At 36.7% G+C, this 20767-nt stretch overlaps 1 protein-coding gene across 2 annotated transcripts in view; it reads right to left on the bottom strand.

The window, feature by feature from the left end:
* Nucleotides 1-20767, bottom strand: part of LOC150088447 (kelch domain-containing protein 1-like) — a 199673-nt gene that overhangs the window by 73586 nt on the left and 105320 nt on the right. For both annotated transcript variants that reach the window (XM_090369510.1, XM_090369511.1), the window contains exon 6: nucleotides 1677-1816. In XM_090369510.1, coding sequence (XP_090225636.1) covers nucleotides 1677-1816 — 140 coding nt within the window. The remainder of the gene's footprint in view (nucleotides 1-1676; nucleotides 1817-20767) is intronic.

The following is a 20767-nucleotide window of genomic DNA, read 5'->3' on the forward strand; positions in this document are numbered from 1 at the left end:
TCGCACATCTGGGGTGGTGCCCCCAAAACCTCTCTCAGGCTTCTTGATTCCGTTCAGAAGAGGGCAGTTAGGTTAATTAATGATTCATCTCTAACAGAGTCTCTCCACTCGCTGTCTCATAGACGTACTGTTTCTGCTGCATGCCTCTTCTACAGATACTTCCTTATGCATTGTTCTTCTGAATTGGCTTCTATAATTCCCGCTCTCTCTTCCAAAACAGTCCAAACATGTGCCGCCACCAGCCAACATCCATTTATGTCCAACTTCAAAGTCACAGAACCAAATTTTAATCTTCCTTCATACATATTTCCTGAAAATTACAGTCTACAGAAGTTTAAGTCCAATATCAACAAATATCTTTTTTCGTCTTCTCAACCTCTAACCCAAGCAAGTACTCTGTTTTGTAATGATTTTATGGATTTGACAGGTTGCACCAATGATTTATTCTCCTTATATATAGTGAAAATTCCTCATATAAGTGTTAAACAAAGTAGAGAAACTGTATGGTCAAAATTCTTTGGAATATTTCAATATGGAATTCAATGTGGTCTGTAGTCTATTCTTTTTTGCAGAATGTATAGTTACTAGCAAAATCTATCTAGACATGCTGGAGAATTGGATAAATCACAGCTTCTGGAAAAGATCTCTAAGGTGATGTTTCGATGGGATAGTGCCCAACCACATTTCCACTAAAGGATATCACATGCTGAACAAAAAATTTTCTTCCTACCACACTGGTTGTGGAGGCCCCATGCCATGGCTACTCAAGACTGGCAAGATCTTATCCCACTTCATTTTTTATTTTATTTTGGGATTACTCTTTCACATAATATCAATGACCAGAAAGTGAGCATTTCCAATGCAGATGTTACAGTTGATGAAGGAAGACTCAAAGTGTAGCACTTGGACATTTAGGAAGTTATACAACCAGCGCCTATCTGAACAGCTGTATGATGAAAGTAAAACTGAGGGATTTCCTTTACTTTAATATATGTTTTTATCTTCCTTTACAAAAACACTGGAGCCACCTCACAATACATTTTGGAAATTGTAAAGATCTTTTGTAATAACCTTCTATTTATATAAATATTTTCTGAAAAATTTGTTTTGCAGAATAGGCTGATGATAGTTAAATCTTTTACCTGTACAAAATGTATATCTTAATAATAAACAAACTATCTCTTAACAGTTGTACTTACTGGTACCTAAATCTGATGTTACTCTTAAAAATATATTTGTATATTAGTAGTGTAACATGGCTTGTCAATGCAGATAACTTCCTCTAAGTGATCACATAAACGATTAATACTTTTAGCTAATATGGCTTTGAACCCGAAAAAAAAAAAAAAAAAAAAAAAAAGTCATAGAAGTGTTAACCTCTGATTTTTATAGGGTTTCACAAAATCTTAGAAATCTCAGGAGTAAATGAAAGGAGTAAATTTTTAACATGTTCATTATATAAATTGTTTGCAAAACCTATAATTTTATTATTTACACAAAAAATAAATTCATTTTAATCTTCAAAATCTAAAATTACTTCTTCCTTTAATAGATAGTTAAATGATTAATAAAATTACATATTAAAATACCATATGCATATTTATTTAATTATATTTAAGGTTTTTGACCAGATTTTTGAAATTCAATTTCAAAATAAAATGCACAAGACAAATTACCTTCCACTCCAAGTCATAGACTCCATATCAATACAGTGTATGTCATTCATTCTGACTTGCTGATGACGACCACCAAATATGAATACTTTATTGTCTATCTGTGTAGAAGCATGTGCAGCCCTTGCGAGTGGTGCATGTCCCTGAAAAGCAAATAAATGGAAGAGGTTTTATCAGGAATAAACATTTTTATAGTGTAGATAAAAAAAAATATATATGTATTGTATATGTGGGGCTATTTCTACAAGTTTTAAAATGAATACATTTGACATTTAGTTGCAAAAGGAAGATCTATTTTGTACAACAAATTACCATCTGAATATACTTTTTTAGTACAAATTCATATAGCAACATGAAAATAAACAAGGTAAAACCACATTTTTGTTTTCATGAGATGCAGCAAGTGCAGAAATAGAATAACAAAGTTTGCCTAGAAAGTACCTGTGAGAAAGGAAAGGGAAGGGAATTCAGAGATGGCTATTAATGAGTACCATAAATAAAGGATGAATAACACACAAAACAAACTACAGTGGTAGCAGCATAGGTGAAAGATGAGAATGAGAAACAGACAGTGAAATTACACAAGTCAGAATTGACTATACTAAATATGGAAGCATGTTTTGAGTATCAGGAATCTTTAGGTTATACTACTAAATGTAAGTAAGCAAACTGTATAGCCATATCTCCAAGCAACACATTTTCAGCTTCAGCAAATTCTTCATAACTCTGTTGCAAATTACTTACCAAGTATGTAAAATCTAAGCCTGCAGCCAAACCATCCAAATCACATTATCAGACACTTTCTGTATAAACTTACATACAAAATTAATAGATATTGATATAGTTTTCATCAGCTACTTGATGAAGATATAGAGAGAAACAGCTGTTTCCCTGTGGAAAGGCTGAAGCCAAGAGAATAGCTGGAGAAGTGATCATTTGAATAAGTGATCTTTGCTTCCTTGCATTGTTTTGTCAATGCTAATCATTAATTTAAGGAAAAATAGTGTATATAATTAAAAAATATATTTCGAGTTATTCTAGTGAAGGTAGACAGAGCAAAAGTGTAAATGTATGCAGTAGATCAGATAGTAGTGTGAAAATATTCTTATTACTATAGGGCAGGAGTGGGCAACTCCTGGCCTGCAAATGTGCATAATCCGGCCCACGGTAATTTTAAAAATATATATAACAAATGGCCCACCAAAGAATATATATCACGAAATTATGATTATTGTAATTTTTATTATATTTGCCGTTATTAACATTTTAATCTAGTCTAACGAATCATCTGAATTTGTGCCATATATCACAACTCGAGTAAGCAGCAGTGTTGCCAAACATTAAGCAAGCATTCTGGCAACACTGCTAAGCAGGCATAGACACCCCGTACTCTCGGCTTTGCAGAATGTAACTGCAGTGTAAGTGTATTATGTGTTTCAACGACAAATGTAACTGAATAATCGACAGATAAGAATAAATAATTTGGTACCTTCATTTTATTTTTATGAAGGTATTTATTGAAACCTATCACACAATGCATAATTAAAAATCTAAGATTATTAGGATTTTATGCAATCCTTGAAATTTTTTGAAATACAATACTATAATTGTATTTTTATAATTTTATCTTGAATTTATATATTAATTTTTCTTATTAATAAAATTAATTACATGTACAAGTTGTATAAATACAGTATTACAATAAATAATATAAAACTATTTATAACAATTTTTTCATTATACACTATTTTAATAATCCTAAAAATCGTGGAAAGCTAAAACAAATTTGGCACACATGTACCTTACAGATATTTTATTTGGTCCACCATTTAAAAAGGTTTCCCACTCCTGCTATAGTGTAATAAATGAATTGCTGCCTCACTTTGAGAGAATGCAAAATAACTGTGCTGTGATGAAAATCAATGTGATAAAAGCTACTGGAACAGTAGAAGATTAATGAAAGAGATTAATTTTCACAGTAGAAGGTTAATTTTCTTGAATATATATATGTATATATATATATATTTTTTTTTTTGTTATTTATTTATTTATTTTTTTTTTTTGCCATACAAGTACAATGAGAATTTTACTAAGTGTGTTAAGATTCATGCACCAGTTTTATCAGACACAATTTTGAGGGCAGTTAAGATAAGCTTATGTAAGTCAGAGCTGATTGAATCAATGAGTGAAGTAAATAGGTGGTAACTAATTCAGAAGTTTTTCGGTGATGATAGTGTTGAAAAGTATTTTTATGCAGTGTATCAGTCAGGTCTCTTCATGTTAATTACCAATTAACCCCTTCTCGGAACATTTTTTTCTGGAAAATGTGCCATAAAGGATAGACTTTTTTAATTTTAATTTTACAAATGAAAAATATGCATCATGCGAATACTCATTGTATAGTTTGTGTTTTTTTTTTAAATTATTTTTGTAGAAAATATGTAGGAAATAAGTAATTAACCCATTTGGGCTATCCCGATTTATCTCGTGTATGCCAAAAAGTGTGCGAATTATACAGATTTTTTTAATAAATTAGTGCTTGAGCTAAAAGAAAGGCACAGAAAAACTCTTTATTACTCATTATATAAATAAATTTAAAAAATCAAGCAGAATGCACAAGCAGTAACCTCCTGCCACAAGCAATAATTGCAAACTAACTACATTCTGACACACGGCCACTGCAAGTGGACAGGTGAGGTAAGCGTCGCTTATGGGCAGCAGTTCAAGAGGGTGCCGAAATATTTTTCGATATTGTTTTTGTGAATTATTTTCATGGGTTCAGTATTCTGCATTTAGGACAGCAAATTATATTTTGCTTACTGGCAACACAGGAACGTGTGCTACTGTTCTGACATTGCTGTACAATATAAGTAAAACGAAAGCCAGCCATCTGCTGCCAAGCGTAAGAAAATCCTGAGAAATCTCGGGATTTACCTGGCTAATGCAAAATTAACCAGATAAATGCCTGAGAAAATACATTTCAGTCCTAAATTTGGAGGTATTATTGTTTGCTTCGGGTATTTTGTATCCCGAGATATTTCATGTGGCTCCAAATAACTTTTAAAACTAAAAACGAGATATCTTGGGATAATTCATGAAGGGGTTAATCAATAGTGTGATTAATTTATCAATCCATATGGTTTAATGTATGATAAAACTAAAATCAAAAATTATAATTACTATAAAGGATTAAAATTTTAATTGCTAACGTCTCCTTTGAAAAGAGTGTGCACTTTTTGAACATCAAAGTTGACTAGAACTTTTAAAGTGCTTAAGACAACCAAGAGCCATAATGTAAGCTTTTGAGTAACATCCTCGGTTGGAAGAGGCTGACAATGAGGTGTATGCAATATTTATGAGTGGAGAATTTGTTACCTGTGATGCTTTAGTTCATCCAGTTAGTGTTTGAGCACAGTATCAAAACTTGATACTGCTAAGATTTCAAACTGGAAAAAGTACAGCTAATGAGGAATTCTGTCAATCTTGATAACTAAAGCTTATTTGTTTGTTATTTGATTTTTAGGAGCATTAGCAACCAAGGCCATATTGCTCCGGGGATATGCGGTGGTCATTTCCTGACCTTTCTGCAACATCCGTATTTGGTGGTCACGGGCTCGAACCCCGGTCTAATTAAGAAGCATGTGCTATGCTCTGCTGCTCCTGCCCACCTGGCTATGGAGGTGCCGATAGCTAAAGCTTCGAGTATCAGCAACCTACAGAGTTTGAATGCATATCTTCTACTTATCACAGTAGTGGGCCTGTACAATAAATTACTGGTTGAAGCCCGTTGACACTACCTAATCCCACACCACCTTGTATACTTGGGATTTGGTAAACATACTTATTAATATTTTGTGTACTGAACTGTGAACAGCCTTTGTACTCTTTAAAAAATAAAAGATCCTAATCTACTGTATATAATGAGAAAATTAATGCTATGTCATTACCTGTAAAGACTTGCAATAGTGGAAATACAGTTTTGTACAGTGATATGGAAGTGAAATTCTGATATCTTGATCAAAGGCATTTTTGGATATAACTGGATTCTTTAATTTTCATAAAACTTCAGAAATGGTATTATTCATTAAATATAAGGGATAACTTCCAATTTAAAAAAGGAAGTCTTAATTTATTACAAACAGAATTATGGTGAATTATTATAACTCTGTTTGTAAATCAAATTCTACACATCTATGTGTAAAGCAGTGATCTCTTTATATTATATCAACAATGGGAACAGAAATGAAGAATTTACTCAAATGAGTTTGTTTCCTCTACATATGAGTCCTTATGAGCCATTAAAGATGTTTAAATTTTTATGGATGGCTGATACCAGAGGTACCGTATTTCCCCATGTATAAGACAGACCTTTTTTCGAAAAATTTGGGGTATAAAAACTGGGTGCGTCTTATACAGTGGTTGTAGATTTTTTTTTTTTTTACTTGCATTTCCCGCTTTTTCGTGCTTGTTGTCTTTGCACTCATTGTTTTGCACTTGTTACCGGTATATTAGGTTACGTTTTGCCACGTTCTGCCCAGAAATGGTTCAGAAAAGATTTTCGCACAGTGCTGAATTCAAGTTAAAAGTGATGTTGTTTGTTTGTTGTTTGGGTTTTAGGAGCATTAGCAACTAAGGCCATATTGCTCCGGGATATGCGGTGGTCATTCCCTGACCTTTCCACATCCTCCGCATTTGGTGGTGATGGGCTCGACCCCCGGTCTAATCAAGAAGCGTGTGCTACGCACTGCTGCTCCTTCTCACCTGGCTACGGAGGCTCCTAGTTAAAAGTGATGATCCAGTTTGCAAAAGTGAATGGAAATCGTGCTGCTGAACGTAAATTTGCTCCTCCTCAAACTGAGAAAACAATTCGAGACTGGCTACGGGAAGAAGAAACCCTACTGAAAACGCCATGGCAGAAGGCCATTAGAGGCAAGTCATCAAAATGGCCTGATTTAGAGAGGAAATTGAAGATATGGATTGAAGAGCAAAGGGCAATTAGAATTCCTGTGTCCACAAAGATGGTTCAGCATGAGGCAAGAAGAATTGCTGATGAAAAAGAAGTTACTGATTTCAAAGAAGGACACAATTGGTGCTTCAGGTTCATGAAACAGAATGGACTAAGCATGCGCACACGCACCAGACTTGCCCAAAAGATACCTGAAAGCTATGAGCAGAAGTTCCTTGAATTTCATTGTTTTGTCATTCAATGTCGGAAGACACATCAGTTTCAGTTGGGACAGATTGCAAATATGGATGAAGTTCCCCTTCAATTTGATGTCCCAAGTAACAGAACTGTTGAAAAGAAGGGGGTGAAAATTGTAACTGTGAAGACAAGTGGACACGAAAAGAGCCATTATACAGTTGTTCTAGCTTGTTGTGCCGACGGAACCAAGCTGCCTCCTATGCTAATTTTAAAACGCAAAACAATGCCAAAAGAAGACAACTCGAGGAGTGATTGTCCATGTTCATGACAAGGGTGGGATGAAGATCTGGTTTGAGAAAGTTTGGAGCAGGAGACCAGGTGGGCTCTTATGCAAACCTGTTCTATTGGTGCTTGATCAGTTCAGGGTGCACATAACAAAAAATACAAAGATTGCTGCAGAGCAAAAAACAAAACTTGCCGTCATACCTGGAGGCTTGACATCCACGCTCCAACCACTTGACATCAGCATTAAAAAACCCTTCTAAGCTGCCATGAGAGACGAATGGAACCAATGGATGAAGTCTTCTGGGGACAATTTGACACCAGCAGGAAGAGTGAAGAAACCAACTATAGGAGAAGTTTGTACCTGGGGGAAAAGATCCTGGGATAATATCAAGATTGAGATCGTTGTCAAGTCATTTAAGAAGTGTAGCATTTCAAATGCCATAGATGGAACTGAGGACAAGGCAATATATGAAAACAGTGATTACTCATCAGACACAGATGAGAACAAGCTAATGGATGGGAGTTTTGACAGTGATGCGTTGTATGAATTTTATGATGAATAAAACTTGAGTTCAATAACTTTATGTAATACATTTTTTTTTTTCAAATTTCGGGTTCCCAAAATTAAGGTGCGTCTTATACATGGGGAAATACGGTACGTCTAATTCTAACTGGGAATGAAATAATTTTGTGATAGCTGAAGGGAAGCTGGAAGTAAAATTGTTGAAACTAAAAGTAAATAAGGCACTGTAAGACCCAAATATTACATAAACTTGATATGTGTTTTTATTATACAGGGTGTCTCAAAAATATTTGTACAAACGTTTAGCGGAGGTAGGTAACATCTAAAGGAATGTGAATCGCATAGGAACCCATAACCGGAAACGTCACTGTAAGTCGGTAGACGGCACTGTTCATCAGATCGCGAGAGGGAAAATTTCTGGTTTACTCATTCAAGCAGTAGTCGCCGCATGAAGAACATGCATTGATATACGAACTGTGAGCTGGCAGACACTCACCTAGTGTATGGATTAGCAGAGGGCAATGGACGAGCTACTCGAAGAATTTATGGAGAAAGCTTCCCAGATAGACATGTACCGGACCACTGTTTGTTTGCACGTGTGAATCAAAATTTGTGCGATTATGGGTCATTTAGAGGTAACCGGAGTAGTGCGGGCAGACCATGTTCGACGTGAACTCCCGCCATGGAAGAAAGTGTGTTGAATGACGTCCAGAATAATCCTACTACCAGCACACATGCCGTTGCCTCTGCCTTAGGAGTGTCTCGTTGCAGTGTACAGCATGTCTGGCATGAAGATTCCTTACACCCCTTTCATCTCCAAAGGGTTCAGTTACTGCTCCCCCAAGATCATCCTGCATGTGTGGCTTTTGCGCAGTGGTTTCTCCAAGAAAGTGTTCAAGACTTGAATTTTCCAGCCTATGTTTTGTTCACGGATGAGGCTTATTTCACGCGGGAAGGCTTATTCAATCAACACAATGCTCATGTGTGGGCTCACGACAACCCACACAGTGTGTGTCCCCATGCGGCACAACATCGCTTCACAATAAATGTGTGGGCAGGTATGGTCGGTGACTGCTTAGTCGGCCCATACCTGTTACCATTACACATAAACTCCATTAAATATTGGATCTTTCTTGAACAAGTTCTACCAGGGTTACTTGACGATGTGCCAGCAAATGTGAGATGCAACATTTGGTTTCAACATTATGGGCGCCTGCCCATTATGGAAGGTGTGTTCGTGACCATTTGAACAGGTGTTTTGGGCGTTGATGGATTGGCCGTGGTGAACCCGTTGCCTGGCTCCCATGCTCACCTGATTTATCGAGCCTTGATTTCTTTCTGTGGGGGAGCCCTCAAATCTATCGTGTATGAATCGCCTGTGGAGACGGAAATGGATCTCATGGCGAGACTCGTCTGCACTGCTACTGTCAAAGAAACTCCAGGTGTGTTTGACCATGTCCGCCAATCCATGCTGCGTCAGTGTCACGCATGCATCACGTCTCATGATGGAACCTTCGAGCATCTGTTGTAACATCATGAAATGCACCCATCTCTTACTCCATTGTTAATATTATGTCAAATAAATGTTTGCCACTAATTACTCTTGTGTCATTTCTGCTTCTTGTGCCTCTGCTACTACTTTCACGTGATGTTTTCGGTTATGGGGTCCTATGTGATTCATATTCCTTTAGATGTTACCTACCTCTCCTAAATGTTTACCAATATTTTTGAGACACCCTGTATTTAAATTTAATTGTTTTGGGAAGGAAGGAAGGACATGTGAAATGGTAGAAGAAAGATTAGGCTTGGTTTAAGGGGAAATAATCAGTGGAGCCTTGTAATTTTATGAAAAATGAAAGAAAATGTATTTAATATTTGGTTACAGGAATGCTGCCAGTAGAGAAGTGTAATTGGGACGATATTAAAGGGGAAAAGGAATAAGCACTTTGAGAGTACACCACGCTGTAGTAAACATGAGAATTATAACTGATGGGCCAAGTAATACAGTGCTTCTTTAACCAGTGCCTCCATTACTTTCCCTGTAACAGAAGTTAAACTGACAGGTCTGTAATTACTTGTGTCACCCTTTGATCCTCCTTTGTGATTTGGAGTCACATTTGCACATCTCCAGTCCATGGGGACCTCCTCCCGAGTCCAAAGAAGCTCTCATAATTATGGCTAAGGGTTTGCTTACTTCCTTTGCTGTCTCGTTTAATATAACTGGATAGATCTCATCTACACCATGTGACTTTCTTATGTTTAACTTCAACAAATGCTCTCAGTTATTACAAAATCATTTAGTTTCCTACCAGAGTTTGATAAACTTCTGACATTCCCCTCCCTGAATAACTCCCCATGTGTGAATGTAGATGCAAAATACTGATTCAGTTTGTCAGCTACCTGAGCAGGATCCTCAACGGTTGAACCATTCATATCAAGTTGAGAAATCTGATTCATCCCCATCCTTCTAGAGTTTACATAAGTAAACAAAACTCTTTGTTGTTTTTCTTTGCATCTCGTGCCAAAATTTCTTATTCTGCCTTTGCCTGCCTAACCTCCTTTGAGACTTGATTACAGACCAGCTTATATCATAGGCTTCTGTGTCACCTGATAATTTATATGCATCCCATGCATTTTTCTTCTCTGCCACGTGTCTCATTAGTTCATCTGACATACATTTAGGCTTAAACCTTGAACAATATTTCTTACTTGGTATAAAAATCCTAGTAGCTTCCAAGATTAATTCTTTAGAATTTGCTGTTGGTAACATCATCAGTTGGTCCCAACAGTATAGAATTTAAAAACTGTGTGAGACTAGTCACCTTTACGAAAGCAAAAACCCATCCCTTTACCCCTAATGGTAGTTACATCTTTGAGTAAATTCCAAATCAGCACACTATGATCACTGCCACCTAGTGGTTTTTTTATCTGCAGATCCTTAATGCATGAAGAATTACTACTGATAATCAGATGAAGAGTATTACTCCCTCTAGTTGCCTCTCGAACATGCAGCAATAGAAAACAATCATGCAATAAATCCTCAAAAGCCTTGTTAGTGTGTAAGTGATTAACTCCCAAGTTCCAGTCAATATCTGAGAAGTTAAAATCCCCCATTATAAGACAATCTGATTCCCTGGCCCACTCTATTTATCTGTACAGTTTTTCATTATACTCATCAGTGTCATTAGGCCTATAACACACTCCTACTCTTAATTTTGCTTTTCCAGTGCTTATTTCACACCAAACTGACTCAACACTGCACAGTCCACCCATGTCTGAATGCACTTCTTAGATTTTGTATTTCTTAACTAAGAGCATAACCCCTCCTCCCTTCCTATCCTTCTCGTACACATTCTACTCCCCATATTCCAATTCTGCATTACTTATATCTGTGTGACGCCACATCTCTGATATCCCAACAATATCTGTCTTTGATGTTTTGACCAGCATCTCAAATCCATCAAATTTATTACCTAAATTCCTAGCATTTACACACACACACACACACACACACACGCACACAACTGTTCTTATTCTTAGGTACCCTAATAGAGCCCATGTATTTCTTTGTATCCCCTCAAGCTCGCAGTTTTGTGACCCACCTAACGCTGTTTCCATAGCATCAGGAAACATTCTTGCACCCTTTCTATTTAAGGGTATCCCATCTGTGTAGAACCTGTCTCTCCTGTTAATATGCACATACAAGGTTGAGAAAAATTTTACCCCATGAGCCTTGCACAATCTCCCCAGTGCCGAACTGATTGAGAAGTCTCTCATCATATTCTCCCTCTTATTTTGTCTGGGCAGACTTGCAGACACTTTCAAATTCAACCCTAACTCATGGCTTTTTTTTAACATTGACCCGTACTTGTTAAGTAATTCCGCCATTCTCCTACTCTTAATGTTATTCTTGTCAACGTGCACAACAATATCGCTTTTGTGCCCTTAAAAGATGGTATCTGCTCTACAATGTCATCAACCTTTGTCCCTGGCAGACTTATTCTGGTTCTGTTTCACTATCCTTTTTGAACAATATATTCCCCATTTCCCTGACAATAGAGTCATTGACAACAACTAGTTCCTGTGGGACCAGTGCATTCTGCCTTGGGATTGCTGCTCTATTGCCTGATTATCAAGTGCAAGCTCTGGCTTTGATGTGGGCAGCTGAGAGCTTGATGGGTCCCCCAATTTAAGTCCTTTGAGGGCATCTACCCTGTTCTTCAAGCTCTCATAAAGGACCATAACAACGTTGAGTTGGTGCCTAACTTCTGCACACTCCTCCAAAGACATCCCCTTCCCCCCTCGGTAATATCATGTCCCGTTTCTGATAGCTCCACAAACATCTAACAAGCAGTACATTTCAAAAAGCTGTGATTCAGAGGACAATCCCCCCCTTCCTCCAGAGCAATAGCACTCCCACTTCCTTGAGCCTTTAGCTTTGTTGCTCTGAGGCATGATTTCGATTCAGTTTTAATACAATTAAAAATATTACACTAAACTTATATCCCAATGCAATAATAACATTATATATATATATTTTTTTTTTTTTCAGTACTGAATTTACCTCCTACCAAGTTAACATTATATGAATTACCTATTTCCTATGAAGTCTTAGTTATAATGTTAAATTTGTAAAATCTAAGTGGTTATACGTATTAAGTTAAAACGTTACATTTGTAAAATCTAAGTAGTTATATGTATTAAGTTAAAAGGTTACATTTGTAAAATCTAAGTAGTTATATGTATTAAATTAAAAGGTTACATTTGTAAAATCTAAGTAGTTATAATAGATAATAATTTAACTAATCTATTGCCACCTATGTGGTTCAAACTCTCGCGCTAGCTATTTGTGATATATCTACGCAAACTCACTGATTCTAAAAGCTCTACGAATATCTGATATATCAATACGAAAACAATGGCAGCAGAAGTCGACTGTGGTTTTCTATGCAATTACAAGGTAAAGAATAAAAACACCAAATTAATCATAAAAGCACAAAAAAACATACTATACTACTAAATTTAAATCAAAAGTTATAGAAAAACAATAATTTCAAATCAAAAAATTAAAAAAAAATCCAATTAGCAGCTTTGAACACATCTGGTTCCCACTAGTTTCGTCAGCAGACAATGGGAAAAGGGTCCCGGAAAGAGAGGGTAATGTGCGAATTAAGTAAACAGAGCTAGCAAATGAAAAGAAGGGGAAAAAAAAATAAATAAATTATAAGAATGTTCTAGTGGCCAAGACATGGCAGAGGGAGGAGTTATGTAAAGAACAGAAAAAGTGAGAAGTGATGTGAGGACCGGAGGTCGAGATAGGCAATAGTGCAGTGTAGTGATGGAGAGAAGAAAATGAGTAAACTTTTAGTAAAAAATCATGAGCCGTGAGTATGCGTGCTGTACGCAGAAGAAGGGAGAAGTAAATCTACCAAGAAAACTTGGCATAAGATATATGAGATGAATTCAGTGGCAGAACAGTTTAAGAATGTGACAAGCATGAGTATGATATGCACAATGTATCCCAAGCTCAGCTGGTGCAGAAGTCTGCCCAGAAATCTTTTGCAGTGTGACGTTTTAGAGGAGCAAGTATCGTAAAGACCAGCAGTAGTCAAGCAGACCTCAAAAATGGAGGTAGCTTTATGTGACTATGCCAACTACACTGTATCCAATACACTCTGAAAGCTAGAGACTTGGAATAGTGCATGTTCTCGGAGAGTTCCAGCTAAGAGAGAAAAAAAGTTTGTCTTCAAATGACTGTAAGAAGGAAAAAGAGGAACAGGAAAAAATACTTTTGGCAAAATCAGCTATACCTGTTGACTGGACAAAAGTAAGTCCCTAAGAAGAGATGCTGATTAAATTATCATTCCTAATGGTTCATATAAGTCTATACAGTAGGGCTGTACCATTAGAAGTAAGGAATAAAGGGGCGATTGATTGATTTAGCTGACATGAAGTTAGGGTTAATTTTACTTGAGAGTGAATGTGAGAGATGAAAGAGTATAAAGAGAGCAATGAGAGTTTCTGTGAGATACATGCATAGTGGTTTCTGTGATATACATGCATAGTGGTTTCTGAGAGATACATGCATAGTGGTTAACTAATTCTGATTTGCTAAACAAAAATAAGAAAATTATTGTAATTGGCAAAGGGAATTTTTTTTCCCTAAGTGTCAGTTGCAGATGCTGAGATTGTTTAACTCCAGCCATACATAACTTTAAAATATGATTATTTGTAAAATTTCTCTGGAAAGGAGAGAGTAAAGAAATACCATTGATGCATAGTTAGGGTGAGTCTGTATGATATTGTAATTAATTCATCTGAGGGTTGAGAGTATGAGTAAGTGGTAGATATAACCATGGATAATAAGGAAAGTTGGAAATAATCGGACACTATCATTACTAATTTTAAACAGAGTTTAAAATTAGTAATGATAGTGTCCTGATTCAGGAAAACATACACTGCCTAATCTGAGAACTTAGGTAAATCTTGTGGTAAATGAAAATTAATTCTCCTTATCTGGAAGTAATCTGATATTAACCACAGTCAAGTGGCTGAGAAGTGGGCCTTGGAAAAACTGGGGAAACATGTTGTAAAGAAAAGGCGTTATACCGCAGCTAAATTTTGTAGTTCCATGGTAAACATGTTTTACAGTTAAAAGTTAATTGCAGCCATTATCTCTACCCACTGCAGGATGGAAGCCTCCTCAACAATTCATGCTGAGGGAAATGGACCACAATCTGCCACGCTGGTCCAGTGTGGACCAGCGTGGCCTCCTCGCTGTTTTTGGCATTTAGCAGTCAGGGGCTTGAAACCCGGTCTACTCAAAGAGCGTGTGCTACTGCACTACCGCTCCTGACCACTCGGCTACAGTAGTTTTTATTAAATATATATATATATATAAATATAAAACACAGCACCTGGCACTAATATAATCTATTGATTATACAGGAGCCAATCAGTCCAATTATACTAAGAGCAAAAAACAAAAGGTATGGAAATCTGTAAACATAATTATGAAAGCATCCTTGGATTCAGGAAAGTTCCTACAGAGCAGAGATGTGAAAATATCTCTCATGTTCACAGAGTGTGATAAAATGGCAAGGTGAGCAATTACAGATCTGTAAGCTTGATTTTTATACCAATGGAAAATAATGCAGTCAGTGGTTAAAGAAGTAATGCAGAACTATCTAGACAGGAATGCAGTTATATGGTAATCACAACAAGAATTTGTTAAGGGGAGGTCTTGTCTGACTAATCTGATTAGCTGCTGTGAGGGAGTCAAACTGGATGCAAAAATTAATATTTAAACTCGATTTTTGCTACTTTTCTGGAGGAATTACTGCTCTATAAATTGGAGCAGTGTTGAATTAGAGACAACTTACTATTTGTTATGGGAAGAGAAGGAGGGAGGGGAGAGAGGGGGGGGGGGCTATTAATGCCCTTGAATGGCTCTACATGAACTAATTTAGCATTAGCAGAGGCATATAATGTAAGAAAGCAGGCTTATACAGCAAAAAAAAAAAAAAAACCCTTCCCATTTTCACCCAACCATTTGCTCCAAAATGTTTGTCCAGTTCTTCCTTGAACTTATTTAAGCTATCAACTCCCACAACGACAGATGGAAGTTTGTTACAGCAATCAAGTACTAGCTGGCTAAAGGTAAATTTCTGCACATCTGTTCTACAACTGTCTTTCCTCAATTTGAATTTATGCCCCCTCAGGTTCGTAATCTGAGTAAGGGGAAGAATCCTATCAGCACTGAGCCTGTTCAAATCATTTAAGGTCTTATACACCTCAATCAGATCTCCTCACAGCTGCAATTTGTAGAAGTGAAGGAAGTTGATAGGTTAAATAAATTTAAGGAGGAACTGGACAAACATTTAGAGGGAATGGTTGTGTGAATTTTTTTTTTTTTTTTTTTTTTTTGGCTGATGAGCTTAACGCTTGCTTTCTTGCATCACATGCCACGATTACTATTACTATTTCTTGGTAAGACCATCCTTTTGTTCCCCTTACCAGTCTTGTTACCCTTCTCTGTACCTGTTCTAGCAACTCTACATCCTTCCTAAAATGAGGCTCCAGACCTGTATGCAGTACTCAAGATGAGGCCTGATCATTGCCTTATACAATGGGATAATCACCTAATTATTCTTGCTAGCAAAATTGCTTTATATCATTGACAAGACCCCATGAACTGCTCTGGCAGCCTGTCTGCACTGCTCAGAAAACTTCATTACGACTGCACAATTACCTCCAGGTCTTTTTCATTCTTCAATACCCTGAGTGTAGTACTACACAGTTGGTACATTTCTCTGGGGTTACTGCTATCCATATGCAGTACTTTGCATTTGTCAATGTTTATACTTCAGTTGCCACTTCACAGCCCATCTGCCCAGCTATTCTAGATCCTGTTGCAGTAGGATACTGTCATTACCAACCTTGTCAACCTTTGGATAATTTACAAACTTGGACATTAAGCCTGATATACCTTAATCAATATCACTGATAAATATACAAAACTACAATGGCCCCAATGCCGAACCCTGAGGGACTACACTAATAACATTAGTCCATAAAGAGCAGTGTCCATTGTTTACCACCCTGTCGTCTCCCACTCAACCATCCTTTTACCCATTGTAGCAACTTGCCCTTAATACCATACTATTCCAATTTGCACAGTAGTCTCCCATGTGCAACAGTATCAAAAGTGTTCCTGAAATCCAAATATATGATATCAAAATTATTTTTTGCATCCAGTTCCTTTGCAACAACATCATAGTATTGAATAAAATTGATCAGACAATACTTTCCCTTAACAAACCCATGTTGTTTCTAAATTATCATTGCAGTCTTGTCTCGATGATCCTGCAATGCTTCTTTAACAAGTGACTCCATTATTTTTCCTGAAACAGAAGTTAAACTAACAGGTGTATAATTACTCATGTCACCCTTTGATCCCCTTTGCGAATTGGAAATACATTTGCACATTTCCAGTCCATGGAGACCTCCTCTGAGTCCAAGGAAGCTCTCATAATTATGGCTAAGGGTTTGTTTACTTCTTTTGCTGCCTCCTTTAATGTAGCTGGTTAGATCCCATCCACCCCAGGGGCCTTTCTTATGTTTAACTTAAACAATTTCTCCTCCACTTTGCTCTCAGTTATTACAAAATCCTTTAGCCCCCTGTTAGAGTTTGATAAAGATCTGGCATTCCCCTCCTTAAATAACTCCTTGTGTGTGAATGCAGGTGCAAAACACTCATTCAGTTTGTCAGTTATCTGAGCAGGATCATCAACAGTCAAGCTATCAGTATCCATGGACCAATCTGATTCATCCCATTTCTTCTGGAATTTATATATGTAAAGACATCTTTGCTGTTTTTCTTTGTATCCTTTGCCAAAGATTTCTCATAATCTGCCTTTGCTTACCTAACCTCCTTTGTGACTTGATTACAGATATGCTTATATTTATGAGTAGAGTTCCTCAGAATTCAGTATTAGTCTCCTCACTGTTTTTTTAATATTTACTATTAGTGTTAATAGTAGCAAATGATGCAAGAAAGAAAGCTTCAGCCAAAAAAAAAATATCTCTATGCCCTCTAATAGTTTGTCTAGTTCTTCCTTGAATTTATTCAAACTACCCATCTCCACAACAAATGATGGAAGCTTGTTCTAGTGATGAACCATCTGCAGGCTGAAGGAAAAATTTATATACATCTATTCTACAACAAACACACCTCAACTTGAATTTATGTCCCCTCACGTGAGTAGTCTGAGCACGAAGAATTCTTTCATCCATGTTTAAAGATTGTGCTAAAAATTTTTCTAGTGTGGAATCCACCTTGATGAACCCAATTACTTTGTCAAATGTTTTGCATTCATCCATATAAAATGCCTATATGCCTGTAATATTTAAAGGATTGATATTGCTGTATCCATCAGTGTTTTCTTGGTAAATAATTGTTGTCCACTGAGAGAGAGAGAGAGAGAGAGTGTGTGTGTGTGTGTGTGTGTGTGTGTGTGTGTGTGTGTGTGTGTGTGTGTGTGTGTGTGTGTGTGTGTGTTGGGGTGCGCATCTTTGGTGCTCTCCCTCCATTTGAATTCTACTTTCCATTTTTTTCATCGTGGCATATGATAGAATAAAAATGTACTCAAAATAGTATGTGCTATACCATGATAAATTTTTGTTTTTGATATTAAACCATTCCTTTGGAGTTATTTTATGGCATGATGTTTAAGTTTGTCCATTATCTTAAAAAAAGAAAATGCACAACGTTCAACAGGTACTAATGTAAAATGTAATAAAGTTATGAACTTTTTTCTTATTGTTTTATATCAAATAAACAAACAAGGTTTATTCAAAATTTATTTGGGAGGTTATGAGCTTTTTTTGGTACCCCACATATGATCTCTCTAACTTTAGTTTCCAATTTTCTTTCTTTTTTTCATGAAAACCCAAACATGAAAAGTATTAGAACCTATAGTACTTGGTACTGTGCATTGGTTGGAGGTTGAGAAGACAGAAGATATTTGATTTAAAATGCTGAAATTGACAATAGACTTGAATTTCTGTAGATTTTAATTTTCAGAAAATACACGTGAAGGAACATTGCTGAGAGAAAACAGAAGTTGAAGGGATAAATGAGAAAGAAGAAAAGTTAGTTCTGTGAGTCTGAAGTTGGAGAGTAAATGAATTTTGACTGGTTGCGGCACATGTTCTTACGGTTTGGAAGAGTTGGGGATTATAGAAGCCCAATCTAGAAGAACAGTATCTATGGAGATTCTAACACATATTCTAAGGTCATCTGGAATTTTTTTTTGTGTGCCTCCTTTTTCTTTATGGAGCTACCATCTGATCATCAACTTCTACAAATTTCAGAGCCATTTTAAGTCTTGAGTATTGGTTTCTGCATTGATTAGGTGGAGAGTTAAAGCATCCAGTGTTGCCCTTTCAATGGGTGCTAGTGAAATCTTTAAATTATACTCAGAGATAGAAGGAATTCGAAGGAAATTCCACAAAGCTACTTAAAATAGTATCAATGATAGGTCAGCATTTGGAATTAAATGTTCTGGAGAATCCTCAGTTATGCACTGAGATTATCTCCTTTGCTGAGTGACACCTTTAACAGGAACAAAAGTGTGATAAATTCTTTAGAATAGTGCAATCAATCTTCTTAAACATTACAACACAAACCATGACCTGCGAGATTTTAATATGAAATATCATTCCGACAGCAAAACATGATTTTATAATCTTCAAGCATTTAGTACCCAATCTATAAGGTGTAATACCATCATGACTTTAGATAACTATTATCATCTTGAATTTCCAGATAATTATTATCATCTGCTAGTCATTGTGACCAAGTTCAGTTTTGCAATTTAGACTTTCTTTCTTCACTGTGTGGAGCTTGCTGAGTTTTGACAGAACGGACACCCAAACATTTCCAAGTAGAAACCCCTTTTATTTGTGTATCTAGTAGACATCTAAATGGACATCATGACAAGCACAGCTCTAAAACAGTGTAAGCAGGCTAGCTGCTAAATAGTCCACCACACCAAACCTATCGGTAATTCTCTAGGAGGCTTCCAGATCAGCTCACATATAATCTTGCTGCCTCTACTCTGCCAGATAGTGACTGGAAGGAATCTGAGTAGTGTGTGTGTGTGTGTGTGTGTTGGTGGGGGGGGAGCAGTATCAAGGCAACATTATGTCAAGGAGCTGGATACATTCTTGCCATGTATACACCATATCCAAGAATATCATTAATTAATGACACCCCCCACCTTTCGAATAATGAAATCTATTGTAAAACTAATAGAGCTAACATATGCAAAAAGATCTAAACCTACCCAAACATTTACTCATTCATTTTACAAATATACATAGTCTCAATTCCAATCACAATGATGTCCATTTCCACTCACAGTCTGCCAAACCCATGTACTCTTTCTGACAGAATCTCAATTATCAGTTGATTCAACAACTGCCCATATCATTGTACAAATTATTCGCTGTATGATTCCTTTTGCTTCAAAGGTAGTACTTGAGCATATGTCCACTCTAATATTCCCTATCAGAGACTTAGAAATTTGGAATCTGCTCTATTCAATCTTCTCTTGCTTAAAATGTCTCTACTCCGTTCTGTCAAATTCATCTGTTGCCTCTATCGTTCTCACAGCTCCATTAATCACTTTGAACTCTGAGTTCCTCTCTTTGAAACTTGACTTATCATCGAGACAGTGAAGATTTTGCAATTACTAATGACCTCGCACAGATTGTTCATTTAACTATCAGAATACCAGACAATCCAAACCACACAGCCAATACACTTGATCTTTTTTCTCACAAACCCTTCTAAATACAGAAGTGGAAAATGAAAAAGACCTGGGGATAATTGTGCAGTCAGATATGAAGTTCTCTGAGTAGGCCATGGAGTTTTGTCAGTGATATATAGGAATTTTGCTAGCAGAGACAAGGAGGTGATTATACCTTTGTTTAAGGCAATGATCAGGCCACACCTTGAGTACTGTGTACAGGCCTGAAGGCCTCATTTTAGGAAGGATGTAGAGTTGCTAGAACGAGTACAGAGAAGGGTAACAAGATTGGTGAAAGGAACAAAGGGGTTCTCTTACCAGAAGCTTAAATTCTGTCAATTGCAGCATCTGGAGACTAGGCACCTGCGAGGTGATCTGATTGAGGTGTACAAGGCCTTGAATGGTTTGAGCAGGCTCAGTGCTGATGGGATACTTCCACTTGCTCAGATTAAGAACCTGTGGGAGCATAAATTCAAATTGAGAAAGTAGAATAGATGTACGGAAGTTTGCCTTTAGCCAGAGGATAGTTGATTACTGGAACAGACTTTCATCTGTTGTTGTGGAAGTTGATTTAAATAAATACATTTGGGGAGTGACTGGATGGGTGAAATGGGAAGTTTTTTTTTTTTTTTTTTTTTGGCTGATGCTCTATAAGCGTGCTTTCTTGCACCTTATGCCTCAACTAATGCTAATATACTATGCACCTATGTGTTTTTTGTGTATTCTCTAAATTCAAACAGAGATATACTCATCCAGCTTATGAATTATACAGGGTGTTTCAAAAATGATGGTCAATAATCTAAAGGTAAAAAGTACGACTAAAATAAGC

This window comes from Mastigoproctus giganteus, chromosome 3 (genome assembly GCF_048544385.1).
Source record: "Mastigoproctus giganteus isolate SK-2022 chromosome 3, ASM4854438v1, whole genome shotgun sequence".
Lineage (NCBI taxonomy): Eukaryota > Metazoa > Arthropoda > Arachnida > Uropygi > Thelyphonidae > Mastigoproctus > Mastigoproctus giganteus.